This window comes from Oncorhynchus keta, chromosome 19, assembly GCF_023373465.1.
Source record: "Oncorhynchus keta strain PuntledgeMale-10-30-2019 chromosome 19, Oket_V2, whole genome shotgun sequence".
NCBI lineage: Eukaryota > Metazoa > Chordata > Actinopteri > Salmoniformes > Salmonidae > Oncorhynchus > Oncorhynchus keta.
Window position 1 is genome coordinate 35096797 of NC_068439.1, and position 14538 is coordinate 35111334.

Below are 14538 nucleotides of genomic sequence, written 5' to 3' on the forward strand. Positions count from 1 at the left end.
GTGTCTTTGACTTTCTTCTCGCTAATAGTCCGACTGTTCGAGTCTTATCGGGGGCTTGTCGGGTATCCTTGCATTTCAGAAAGGGTCTAGCCAATGTTGGATTACTGTATATGGATTTGCTTGGTTTTGTACAGGGCAATGAATGTACAGGGTGTGTCTCACAATGATGCCCTGTACATACCCACCTACCATTTAATCCTTTTTACGTTTATCCCGTCTCCCTAATTGGTGGAATCCACTGTACATCATTTTTTCCTCGAAGTTTATTGGTTAAGATACTGGGAGTAATCAGCCCCCCGATGTCGAGAGTTTTACTCTCCGGCAGCCCAGAAGGTTCCAGACGGTTGTCCCACACGCTGTCAAAAATGATGGGCCAACAGGTTCTCGTGCTGAGTAAGTAAATAGAAAACCCATAAGCAACGAGAAAGGTTACATCTTAACGTAGATTTCTTTGGAAATGTTACTCATTTTGATGTTTCTGTCGTTTGTAATATCCCGACAAAGGGGCCAATACAGGCTACATAGTTATCGTCTGTTTCTAGCCAGCAACAAAGCATGTGCTTCTGCTTCCTTGTCGACAGCTGACACTAGTGTTAACTAGCTACCGTTAGCGAACTGGCTCTTTGTATGACTATTGGCTGTAACGTAAGATAATATTACAACAAACCTCTGGCTGGCTATAGTGCAATTTACACAACCGTTAACTAGTTAGATAACCAAGTACTCAACTCAAATGTCCATTCTCAAGAATACATTTTGCAGTAACGTTACATATTACAATAGCTAACTAGTTACAACATACAGGAACCGTAGCTAGTTAGCGTTTGACCAAATGAGGGTAAAAAATATGGGAGGGGAGCCCATCTGTTCGGCAACATATTAGTGAAGCGCAAAGAAAGAGACTCAAATCAATGGCATTTTAACCTAGTCGTTGAAGCTTCCAGGCATGTCCGTAGCTAACATGTCAGATGAATGAAGCTGGCTTGGTTGATGTAGTTTATGTATGTATGTAACTTAGTAACGTTAACTGTACAGTATAAAAGATCAGCCTTCCAAAATATGACACATCCCTAATCCACACATGATACGTCTAGCTAGCTACTGTATGGCGTACTGTAGGCAGGTAGCTCGTTATCTACAGATGTGGGATCTTAATTTGTACATAGAAATCAAAAGGTGCAGAACAGACGTAGACTGGTTGGATCCCACAGTTAACTAGACTATTTGCGGAAATTATGTTTTGGTCTGCTGTGGTTTTGCAGTACAAAAAAAACATACAGACTTTTAACTTGGTTTCCATGTTCCACTACAGGCCAGAATATGAAGAGGGAGTCTGGACGGAAGGTTCAGACAGGAAATATCAGTGCAGCCAAGGTGAGTTATCATTCTTTGGTGTCTTCCACTTAGGGCTGTAATGGTGACTGTATTACCGCCACACTGGCGGTCACGAGTCATGACCGCAGTCAAATTCCACATGACCGTTTAGTCAGGCTTCTCCAAGCTCTGATGCTGCTGAAGGTCATTAGTTGCCTACCGAATTTGCTAACTGCCTGGTACTCCCTCTAATCACTCTGACATTAATGCAAATGTTTTAGAAAATCAAATCACACTTCATGAGAGCTCATGTTGCGTAACATTTCAAATAGGCTATGCAATTATGTGAGAAAATAGTTATGACGGCCTCTATTAGAAAGGATCCAATCAGCTTTCTATACACTAGGTCTACTATATTTATTTATCAACTTTCCTAATAATAAGTACATTGCTTTGCTTTACAACAGGTGTATAGCCTACCTGGCTGTCATGAAAATGAACCACTGGAAAAGCATCCTCCATTCACTATTTAAGTGCATAGCTTACTTTTTATTTATTTTTATTTTACATGCCCCTGTTCTGAGACAGATGCATGATAATGGTCCATTATATCAAAACTAATTTCACATTTTTTTTTTGTATATGTAAAAAACACATTAAATTAAGAATAGTCTGATGGGTGACAATATTAGCCTATCACTTGTTAATGATGTACTGTACCTTGTGAAAACATATAGGCCATACTGCACACGCTGGGCATCATTCACAAGTGATTATTACGATCACTTGTGAATGATGCCCAGCGTGTGCAGTATGGCCTATATGTTTTCATAAGGTACAGTATGTATCACAACTTAAGTGTCCAAATAACTTCTTAAAATGATGCACATTAATCCGGGGTAGACCCTAACTGGCATAAATACATGGGCGGCGCGAGTTTGGGGAAGATGATGTTCACCATAAAAATGCACCTTTTATAATAAAGCGTTACATGCATAATTGCATTTCCGGTCACTTTTTCCCACTAATTGATTGCATTTTGGAACATTCGCACTTATAGCCTACTGCCGTGTGCGTATTGCTGCACCTATAATGTGATGAAATAGCCTAATAGTTACAATGTTAAGCTAAATGTTCTGATCTGTTGCACCAGCCTCATTGCTTTTCAAATATTTTTTGATGGGAGTGGTTGTATTAGCTTGGGATCTATCGCAACCCCCAACTGTCGCAGCGTGTGTTTGGAATATTTACAGTACCAGTCAAAAGTTTAGACACAACTACTCATTCCAGGGTTTTTCTTAATTTGTACTATTTTTCTATATTGTAGAATAATAGTGAAGAAATCAAAACAAGGAAATAACACACATGAAATCATGTAGTAATCAAAAAAGTGTTAAGCAACACAATTTTATATTTGAGTTTCTTCCAAGTAACCACCCTTTGCCTTGACAGCTTTGCACACACTTGGCATTCTCTCAACCAGCATTTTTTATTTAAACTGTATTTAACTAGGCAAGTCAGTTAAGAACAAATTCTTATTTACAATGATGGCCTACCAAAAGGCCTCCTGCGGGGACGGGGGCCTGGGATTAGAAATAAATACAGAGACAGGCTTGGCGACGATAGGGGTAGCAACCTTAAAGAAGGGTCTAAACCATCTGACCCAGAAGGTTTTTTGGTGTCAAGTTTAAGGAGCTCCTTTAGTACCTCGGACTCAGTGACTGCCTGCATGGAGAAACTTTGTAGCGGGGCAGGGGGAAAAGAGGGAGGAGCATCTGGGATAGTCGCATTAGAAGGGGTGGGAGATGAGGAAATGTTGGATGGGCAAGGAGGCATGACTGAGTCAAATAGGAATCCTGACTTAATGAAGTGGTGATTTTTAAAGAGCTCAGTCTATGCTTCTTGTCAGTAACCAACACATCATCAACATTAAGGGACATGGGCAGCTGTGAGGAGGAGGGTTTATTCTCCAGGTCTTTAACCGTTTTCCAGAACTTTTTGGGGTTGGACCCACCGAGAGAGAACTCCTCCTTAAAGTAACTTAACTTTGGCCTTCCGGATAGCCTGCGTGCACTTATTTCTCATTTTCCTGAACGATAGCCAGTCAGCTTCAGTATGCGTGTGCTGAGCCTTTCGCCAAATGCAATTCTTGAGGTGGAGTAACGGTCTTTCACGGTCGAACCAGGGGCTGAACCTGTTTTTCATTCTAATTTTCTTTATGGGTGCTTGTTTGTTAACAATACCACTGAAAATGTCAAAAAAGAAGATCCAAGCGTCTTCGACAGAGGGGATCAAGCTGAATCTATATCATTTTACAGAGGCCAGTTCATGAAGGAAGGCTTGCTCATTGAAGTTTTTTGGCAAGTGTCTATGACAAATCAGGACAGGTCGTTTCACTGAGCAGCTATTATGAACACAGGCTTTTAACCTGTTACTCCTACCCCCTACTTTTTCGAACATTCTGTTAAAAATCGAGCAAATTTCAGCGCCCTGCTGCTCATGCCAGGAATATAGTATATGCATATGATTAGTATGTGTGGATAGAAAACACTCAGACGTTTATAAAACTGGTTAAATCACGGCTGTGACTATAACAGAGCGTGCGTTTCATCGAAAAGTGCAGGAACATCTGATCACTGAAAATGAAAAAATATGTCCATGCGCGACTTGAACCCATTGATAAAGGTGAACCACATTTAATGGGGCTGAGGTTGCAATACCTACAGCTTCCACACGATGTCAACAGTCTTGTCATTTGCCTACTATTTGTTTCTTGGTCAAACAGACGCAAGGCAGCGCAGTTCTTCCGGTCTCCGACCGGATATTTTGGTTGAGATTTACCCGGACATTATTTCCAGACGGACAGCTAAAGAATATACATCGCCTCGTGATCAATTTGGTCGCTTATTAACGTGTACTAATACCTAAAGTTGCATTACAAAAGTATTTCGAAGTGTTTTGTGAAAGTTTATCGTCGACTTTTTAATTAAAAAAAATGACGTTACGTTATAAGACGCTATTTTTTTCCGTTTATCACACAGTCTTCATAGATCGATATCTAGGCTATATATGGACCGATTTAATCGGAAAAAAGACCCAATAGTGATTATGGGACATCTAGGAGTGCCAACAAAGAAGATGGTCAAAGGTAATGAATGTTTTATATTTTATTTGTGCGGTTTGTGTAGCGACGACTATGCTAATTATTTTGTTTACGTCCCCCTGCGGGTCTTTTGGGGTGTTATCATGCTATCAGATAATAGCTTCTCATGCTTTCGCCGAAAAGCATTTTAAAAATCTGACTTGTTGCCTGGATTCACAACGAGTGTAGCTTTAATTCAATACCCTGCATGCGTATTTTAATGAACGTCTTGAGTTTTAACTAGTACTATTAGCATTTAGCGTAGCGCATTTGCATTTCCAGATGTCTAGATGGGATGCCTGCGTGTCAGGTAGGAGCAAGAGGTTAAACAGTGATCACTAAGGTCATTACAGAAAACACCAGACTGATACATATCACGATTATTCGTGAGGATAACATCGAGGAGAGTAGCCTTTTCTGGGTGTTTGGAGTCATACCTTGTGGGATTGGTGATAATCTGAGAAATATGTAGGGAGTCCCATTGCTTTAGGTCAAGTGGTTTAAGCATGTCCCAGTTTAGGTCACCTAACAGGACAAATTCAGACTTAGTGTAAGGGGCCAGAAGAGTGCTGAGGCCAGGTAGGGTACAGGCTAGAGGTCGACAGATTATAATTTTTCAACGCCGATACCATTGCCGATTTATTGGAGGACAAAAAAGCCGATACCGATTAATCGGCTGATTTATTAGTAGAAGAAAATGTTTTACATATATATATCATACATACACACACGTTTGTAATAATGACAATTGCAACAATACTGAATGAACAATGAACACTTATTTTAACTTAATATAATACATAAATACACACACACACACACACACAGCTCTGAAGTGACAATGATACTGAAGAGTCTGCTTAGGAGACATACTCTCAACTGTTTGAATAAAAATAGAGTTTAAGTTACCTGTGATGAATGTTGAAAACAAAAACTTTCATTTCTATATGCAGGAAATCCTATTTTAATAATGGGCATGGTAAGAATTGACAACCAAAGTGCAAGTCATAATTCCCATGACACCTAGCAAAATCTGAAAAGCGGTTCCTTCATTTATTCCATAGGATATTTTTAGATTCACTTAAAATAAAGTCTGTGTTTCGTGTAGGCTTACACCACCGTGCCAATTTTATAACTGTGTAGATATACATAGGACAAGGTAACTCTGATCAATATTGGCTAAATATAAGCGAAGATCATTTTTTTTGTAGAGTGGATTTATGAAAATATGTTGACAAACGTTACCTTATCCTAGTGATATTTACACGGGTATCAAAACGCCGAGGCAGTTCAAGCCTGCACGAAACACAGACCTTATTTGAAGTAGATCGAGACATTCTCTATGGAAGACATGAACGGTAAAATAATGAAGGAACCCCTTTCAAGTTCAGCCGCAAGTTATTACAGGAATTATAACGCGTCGACTATTTCTCTCTAAACCATATACCTTTGACTAATCCGGAAACTATCACCTCGAAAACAAAATGTTTATTCCTTTCCGTATTTGATGTAACGGGTGGCATCCATGAGTCTAAATATTCCTGTTACATTGCACAACCTTCAATGTTGTCATAATTACGTAAAATTCTGGAAAATTAGTTCGCAAAGAGCCAGGTGGCCCAAACTGTTGCATATACCCTGACTCTGCATGCAATGAACGCAAGAGAAATGACACAATTTCACCTGGTTAATATTGCCTGCTAACCTGGATTTCTTTTAGCTAAATATGCAGGTTTAAAAATATATACTTGTGTATTGATTTTAAGAAAGGCATTGATGTTTATAGTTAAGTACACATTGGAGCAATGACAGTCATTGATTGATTGTTTTTTATAAGATAAGTTTAATGCTAGCTAGCAACTTACCTTAGCTTACTGCATTCGCTAACAGGCAGGCTCTTCGTGGAGTGCAATGTAATCAGGTGTTAGAGCATTGGACTAGTTAACTGTAAGGTTGCAAGATTGGATGAGCTGACAAGGTAAAAAATCTGTCGTCCTGCCTCCTAGGCCGTCATTGAAAATAAGAATGTGTTCTTAACGGACTTGCCTAGTTAAATAAAAATTAAATAAAGGTGTAAAAAAAAAAATAAAAAAAAAAGGCGCCCAAAAATACAGATTTCCGATTGTTATGAAAACTTGAAATCGGCCTCGACCTCTAGTACAGGCTGGTGCTGATGGAGGATGATAGCACTCAACAACAGTCAACAAAGAGCTATTTGAAAGTTTAATGCTTAATATCAGCAAATCATATTGTTTGGGGACAGACTTGGTGGAGACAACCGAGCACTGAAGGGGATCCTTGGTGAAGATTGCCACTCCCCCACCTTTGGAAGCTTCATGAGGTAGTCACCTGGAATGCATTTCAATTAACAGATGTGCCTTGTTAAAAGTTCATTTGTGAAATGTCTTTCTTTCTTAATGCGTTTGAGCCAGTCAGTTGTGTTGTGACAAGGTAGGGGTGGTATGCAGAAGATAGTCCCATTTGGTAAAATACCAATTTCATATTATGGCTAGAACAGCTCAAATAAACAAAGATAAATGACAGTCCATCATTACTTTAAGACATGAAGGTCAGTCAATCTGGAAAATGTCTAACTTTGAACGTTTCTTCAAGTGTAGTCACAAAAACCATCCAGCACTATGATGAAACTGGCTGTCGTGAGGACCACCACAGGAAAGGAAGACCCAGAGTTACCTCTGCTGCAGAGGATAAGTTCATTAGAGTTATCAGCCCCTGAAATGGTCAATTAACTGCAACTCAGATTGCAGCCTAAATGAATGCTTCAGAGTTCAAAGAACAGACACATAGCGTCCCACCTGGCCAACATCCGGTGAAATTGCAGAGCCAGAAATTCAAATGATAGAAATATTTAATATTCATGAAAATACAAGTGTCATCCATCAAAATAAAGCTTAACTTCTTGTTAATCCAGCCGCTGTGTCAAATTTCAAAAAGGCTTTACGGCGAAAGCACACCATGCGATTATCTGAGGACAGCGCCCTGCATACAAAAGCATGAAAAACATATTTCAACCAGGCAGCTGTGCCATGAAATTCAGGAATAGCGATATAATAAATGCCTTACTTTTGAAGATCTTCTTCTGTTGGAACTCCACAAGGTCCCAGCTACATCACAAATGTTCCTTTTTGTGCAATAATGTCAATCAATCAATCAATCAAATTTGATTTATATAGCCCTTCGTACATCAGCTGATATCTCAAAGTGCTGTACAGAAACCCAGCCTAAAACCCCAAACAGCAAGCAATGCAGGTGTAGAAGCACGGTGGCTAGGAAAAACTCCCTAGAAAGGTCCTCCTTTATATCCCCAAAAACTCAGTTTAGCTGGCGCGCTTCAGTCAATAATCCACCAGTTCCCTCCTTCAAAATGCATACAAAATGAATCCCAAAAGTTACCAATAAACTTCTCCAAACAAGTAAAACAACGTTTATAATCAAACCTCAGGTACCCTAATATGTAAATAAACGATAAAATGTAAGACGGAGAATCGTTATTGTCTTTACCGGAGATAAACAACAAAGAACGCACTCTCATCCACGTTCATGGAAACCCTACAGCCAAAATGGGAGCCACTTAGAAAAACAAAAAATTCTCGCTAATTTTTCCCAAAACTAGCCTGAAACTCTTTCTAAGGACTGTTGGCATCTAGTGGAAGCCCTAGGAACTGCAGGCTGGGAGGATTTCGCCTCATAATAAGCATAACAGGCATTGGAAACAGTGGTAGGCTGAATTGTTTTTTGTTGTTGATGGTTTGTCCTCAGGGTTTCGCCTGCCATATCAGTTCTGTTATACTCACAGACATTATTTTAACAGTTTTTGAAACTTTAGAGTGTTTTCTATCCAAATCTACCAATTATATGCACAGGTTCTGGGTCTGAGTAACAGGCTGTTTACTTTTGGCACGCTTTTCATCTGGACGTCAAAATACTGCCCCCTAGCCCAAAGAGATTAACCAGCATGGCTACCACAGCATTCTGCAGTGATACTTCATCCCATCTGGTTTTCGCTTCGTGGGACTATCATTTGTTTTTCAACAGGACAATGACCCAACACACCTCCAGGCTGTGTAAGGGCTATTTGATCAAGAAGGAGAGTGATGGACTGCTGCATCAGATGACCTGGCCTCCACAATCCCTCAACCCAATTGAGATGGTTTGGGATGAGTTGGACCGCAGAGTGAAGGAAAAGCAGCCAACAAGTGCTCAGCATATGTGGGAACTCCTTCAAGACTGTTGGAAAAGCATTGAAGGCAAGAAGCTGGTTGAGAGTGCCACCAGTGTGCAAAGCTGCAATCATGGAAAAGGGTGGCTACTTTGAAGAATCTGAAATATAAAATATATTTTGATGTAACACTCTTTTTGGTTACTACATGATTCCATATGTGTTGTTTCTTAGATTTGATGTCTTCACTATTATTCTACAATGTAGAAAATAGTACAAATAAAGAGAACCCCTTGAATGAGTAGGTGTGTCCCAACTTTTGACTATTTATTTCCTGAGCTTTCTTATATCTCCTATAGGATAAATACTTCAATACCTTGTTTCTTCTTTATTTTTTGACTGTCTTTTTTTTGCCATTTATGAATGTTATTCAATGTGTTTCTCTGGCCTATAGTAGTAAAGGCCAAATTCTATATTTTATAAAATCATTTTTTGATACCTAAATGGATCTTAAAGTTCAAAATCAAATAACTAAATGTTCCATAGTATGACTATCTTAAAACAAATGTCATCTTAGAATCCCCCCAATGGCTTAAACTTTTTAAGAATTAACTTGGTTTCTAGCTATGTTATTTCAACATAATTGTATGTTTAATCTATGTCTATGGGGCCCAGTACTAGGGCAGAGACAATGCCAATATCGCGATACTCTTTAGTATCGTAACATATTGTGATACTGTTATTGTCATAGCTACTACTGTAGCTCTATGAGGAATGTAGGATCGCCATCATGCATTGCCTGTTGGCGCTGTATAGAACTTTTTTTTCGTGTGTTATAGACGATCGCAGACGTCATCAGAACATGCCTGGGACCAAGGGCCATGATGAAGGTGAGCTATAGGTCTTCTATTATGTCACTTTTGTCTGGAATTTACTTTTATGGTAGCACTTGAATCCGGAACCATAAGATACTTTGTCTTGGTAGATGCTGTTGGACCCCATGGGTGGGATCGTGATGACCAACGATGGTAACGCTATCCTGAGAGAGGTGAGAAGGGCACACTTGCTATGATTCCCATACATCTACTTCCATGCAGAAAATATCAATGTTCAGTGCCCCGGTGCAAAGACTATGTCACTCCTTCCATCTCTGCTTCCACATACTCAGATCCAGGTCCAGCACCCGGCTGCCAAGTCCATGATTGAGATAAGTCGCACTCAGGACGAGGAGGTGGGAGACGGCACCACCTCTGTCATCATCCTGGGTGAGTCACCACATGCCCAATACTGTGAATACACTGCACCATCAGGTATATTCTCATTGTAGTAGTCCAATCCAGCCTATTCCTTATGTTTTACTCTTATTACTGCTGTGTCTCAACATGTGAAACATCATACATTTTATGCATCTCTAGCGGGTGAGATGCTGTCCGTGTCAGAGCAGTTCCTGGAGCAGCAAATGCACCCAACAGTTGTCATCAGCGCCTACAGACAAGCTCTGGATGATATGCTCAACCTTCTCAAAGAAATCAGGTACTCTTCCAGCCTCTACCACCCAACCACACACACAACCTTTTAATCGTTATATAGCTACTGCCTTTAAAAAGCAACAAATCTCTTTGAAAACGGCTTACGTGGTATCGATATGAGTCAAACGGTTATTCTAGTGTCAAAATTGACTACGAAGTGTAAATAGGATAACTTTAGTCAAAGTTTGTGTCGTTTAAAATAGAGTTTGGAACAGCCGTGTGTGCGTGGTGCGTCACAACAGGTAAATGAAGGTTGGGTTTGGATTTGATGATGTCCATTTGCCCACTAACATGGGGTGAACAACTGCGGTGATTGCTCTGTATCCAGTAGCATAGACAGTGAGACAGACCTGCCCATTTACACAAGACAACACAACACGTTGCACATTTTTTTAATTTGAGAAATACTGCACCAAACACCTTAGCTAGATGTAAAATTGCGAAACTATAACCTCTTCAGCAAAAACTCAATAAATCTGTAATAAATTGTGTTGTTGTAAATTCATCCTGGGGATTTTGAGGAAGTGAAATGGGCTTCTTCGTCTAAAGTGTATCATGGGGGACAAACATCATTAACCAAATGTCTCCCAGACTGAAATCTTGTTTATCTAATGAGCAACAGAAAAACAATCAGCGTGTTCAGTGGCTCTTTAAGAGCTGAATTCTAACTTGACATCTGTGCATAATTTCACTTGTTATGAAAATCTGGGATTGGCATTGGTACTTGATTTACAGAAGTCTAGAATATTGGTCCAAGTACTTTTTCTGGTAACTGCATGTTTTCGACGACAACTGCTTTCATACTCATCAGTTGTTTAACAACACACTCTCCTCCATCCCCTCCTCCCCCCAGCACCCCAGTGGACGTTAGCGACAGGAAGATGATGCTGAAGATCATCCACTCTGCCATCAACACCAAGGCCCTGAGCCGCTGGTCTGACATGGCCTGCAGCATCTCACTGGACGCCGTCAAAACTGTGGAGATGGAGGAGAACGGACGCAAGGAGATCGACATCAAGAAGTACGCCAAAGTAGAAAAGGTAAAGGTCAAAGTGTCTGTTAACTTCTTACGGGCAGGTGGGACGGTAGTGTCCCACCTGGCCAACGTCCGGTGAAATTGCAGAACGCGAAATTCAAACTACAGAATTATAAATATTTAACTTTCATAAAATCACAAGTGTAATACATCAAAATAAAGCTTAACTTCTTGTTAATGTCATACAGTCCCAAGTTCTGCATCAGATCAGCATCAGCTTCAACATCTGCTTTATTATCTGTGTTTGTTCAGGTTCCCGGTGGGATCATCGAGGACTCATGCGTGCTGAGAGGTGTGATGGTTAACAAGGACGTGACTCACCCGCGCATGCGCAGAATGATCAAGGATCCCCGCATTATCCTGTTGGACTGCTCCCTGGAGTACAAGAAGGGAGAAAGCCAGGTATGGAAAAGGAATGGAAGTCTATATGGAGACAGTTTAATGCCAAAGATATGGGGTTAAATACTTGTCAAAAAAACTAACAAATGTTTACTGTTTGTTTTTTTTCGCTTTTTTCCCGTGCAGACCCCTAGACTTTTTCCACATTTTGTTACGTTACAGCCTTATTCTAAAACTGATTACATTTCCCCCCCCTCATCGATCTACACAATACCCCATAATGACAAAGCAAAAACAGTTTTGTAGAAATGTTATCAACAGCCTGATTAACACTGTGAAGGAGAAGTTGCACTGCATAAGGCAAATGGTGGTCAAACCAGCTTCTGACTGGTTTTCTGAGCCACACTTTTTTTTAGGTGTATGTGACAAATAGATGCGTTTCTGTATTCCCAGTCTTGTGAAATCCATAGATCGGAACCTAATTTATTTCAATTGTCTGATTTACTTAAGTGAACTGTAACTTTGAAATTGTTGCATGTTGCGTTTTGTTCTGTGTGTGTGTATAAAACATTTTTTAAACCATGTGTATTGTTCTACAGACTGATATTGAGATCACTCGTGAGGAGGACTTTGCCCGCATCCTGCAGATGGAGGAGGAGTACATCCAGCAGATCTGTGAAGACATCATCCGCCTCAAGCCTGACCTCATCTTCACAGAGAAGGGCATCTCAGGTACTACACACACTGCTTCAAAATGCAATGCTCTTGGTAAGGCACTTGTCTGATGCAACTAACATTTTTACCGTGACTATATTTTGCCTCTCTCTTCAGACTTGGCTCAGCACTACCTGATGAAGGCTAACATCACGGCTATTCGCCGTGTCAGAAAGACAGACAACAACAGGATCGCCAGGTAAGTCCAATACACTATGAAAGCAAAAATATTATTTGACTCTTCATCGTTATTGGAGACGCTTATCTCTGTTTTGCTTGTCTTCACTGCGTTTTGTTACTATGTACAGTACATAGCTAGCAAATGGCCGGTCACTTTAATTGCGTATTAGGGTGTATGCTCTTTACGACCACTGCTCTATCTAAACCAACCATCGTCTTTCCCTGTTACCCCTCAGAGCGTGTGGCGCACGTATTGCCAGCCGTACGGATGAGCTGCGCGAGGAGGACGTGGGCCTGGGGGCGGGCCTGTTTGAGATCAAGAAGATTGGAGACGAGTACTTCACTTTCGTCACAGAGTGCAAAGACCCCAAAGCCTGCACCATCCTGCTGAGAGGAGCCAGCAAGGAAATCCTGGCGGTGAGAAACTGAGAAAATAAAACATTTAAAATAATATGTGCTTTTTATTGTACAACAATCACTAAAAGAGATGGATAATGGGGTCAAATAATGTTCATGAGATGAGTCTCTACTCCCCTCCTAGAACATGTATTTTTTTATTGTACGTTATCAGAGTAAAGATGACTGACTGAGGTTTTACTTTGGTTCTGAAATCTCTCTCTCTCTCCACCATTTTCCCTGCTCTCCCAGGAGGTGGAGCGTAATCTGCAGGATGCCATGCAGGTGACCCGCAACGTTCTGCTGGAGCCCAGCCTGCTGCCTGGCGGCGGCGCCACCGAGATGGCAGTGTCCCAGCGGCTGATGGAGCGATCCAAGGCCATCACTGGCGTAGAGCAATGGCCCTATCGCGCCCTTGCCCAGGCCCTGGAAGTCATCCCCCGCACCCTCATCCAGAACTGTGGCGCCTCCACCATCCGTGTGCTCACCGCCCTCAGGGTAAGAGAGCGACGGAGAGAGAGTCAAAGGTAGAACCTCATACCATCTTGGAGTAAGACCCGATGGGAGAGTGGGTGTGTGTTTTGTGAGAGAACGCTCAAGAAGGAGAGAGCGTTGGTAAAAGGGAGATGGAGGATTTACTGTACATTTTAGTGGCCTTTTCACTGAGCTCCATACCTCTACAGGCCAAGCACACCCAGGAGGACAGTGTATCGTGGGGGGTGAATGGAGAGACTGGCACCCTGGCTGACATGACCGTCCTGGGCATCTGGGAACCGCTGGCCGTCAAGGCTCAGACCTACAAGACCGCAGTAGAGGTGAGACTTGCGACCGCCTGCTTAATATAATGTTAAAAGACGCTACATAAGTGTTCATTAGGTACATGTTTGGATGTGCAGCATTCCTCCATTTAACTCTTTCTCCAGACGGCCATCTTGTTGCTGCGCATCGACGACATTGTCTCCGGACACAAGAAGAAGGGAGACGAGCAGACAGGAGGAGGACAGGGTGCTGAGTAGAGGAGAAGAAGACAAGGATCAGGAAGAGGGTAATGGAGGAATAGGCAATCTGAGCTGTGACAACACTGTTCTATAAACCACTAACTTAGATATGACATTTGGTATGGACACTAAGCAGACTGGGATAGTGTTGTTGCATGCATTACATATGAATGCACTAGATTGGGTATTAAGGCACCCTAGTTGGCTTTGGTCAGTGTGTGTTTGCGCAGTATTTATGGCAGTAAGTAAGATGACTGAATATGTTCTCCTGGGACCAAGGTTTACCTCAGCTAGTCACTGTAGGTATTTCTCTGTATGTTAAAACTCCTTTGTGTGACTTTAGTTGAAGAACAGTTGCCAATGGATGGTGACCAAATCAAGTTACCTATAAGTCATTTGAATGAACTACTAAAAAAAATAGACATTGTAAATGATTTAGAGCCTGCAATGTCCACTTCTTTTAAATTATATATTATATGGATTGGATCATAACACATTACTGCATTTCAATGAATGAGAATGCTTTCTCTCTCCAAAATAATTGTTGGGGTTATTAAATTGGATTGGTGACTATGGTTCTGAATCCTGTTACTCCACCATAACTTTTTTCCTCCATTACCCCTTTGCCTGGTGCTGTTGCCTGTGATTGTATCAACCTCAATAAAATTGGAAACATGACCATAGTCCTATATTTGTTTTATTCACTTTGA

General features: G+C 41.1%; 1 protein-coding gene across 1 annotated transcript; it reads left to right on the forward strand.

Annotated features, from left to right (window-relative positions):
- The first annotated feature begins 235 nt into the window (after positions 1-235).
- Positions 236-14506, forward strand: LOC118398120 (T-complex protein 1 subunit gamma-like). The gene is made up of 14 exons (XM_035793164.2): positions 236-393; positions 1313-1374; positions 9476-9526; positions 9622-9684; positions 9805-9901; positions 10052-10169; positions 11019-11205; positions 11454-11603; positions 12140-12272; positions 12372-12453; positions 12671-12851; positions 13083-13328; positions 13514-13645; positions 13754-14506. The coding sequence occupies exons 1-14, from the start codon at positions 300-302 to the stop codon at positions 13844-13846; spliced, it is 1689 nt and encodes a 562-aa protein (XP_035649057.1). The 5' UTR covers positions 236-299; the 3' UTR covers positions 13847-14506.
- The last annotated feature ends 32 nt before the right edge of the window (positions 14507-14538 follow it).

What these genes read in the sequence shown, in the direction of transcription:
- LOC118398120 (XM_035793164.2), top strand. Translation starts at nt 300, where the DNA reads ATGTCGAGAGTTTTACTCTCCGGCAGCCCAGAAGGTTCCAGACGGTTG. An exon ending in GACCAAGGGCCATGATGAAG is followed by an intron (nt 9,527 to 9,621) that starts GTGAGCTATAGG and finishes TTGTCTTGGTAG; the next exon opens with ATGCTGTTGGACCCCATGGG. An exon ending in AACCTTCTCAAAGAAATCAG is followed by an intron (nt 10,170 to 11,018) that starts GTACTCTTCCAG and finishes TCCTCCCCCCAG; the next exon opens with CACCCCAGTGGACGTTAGCG.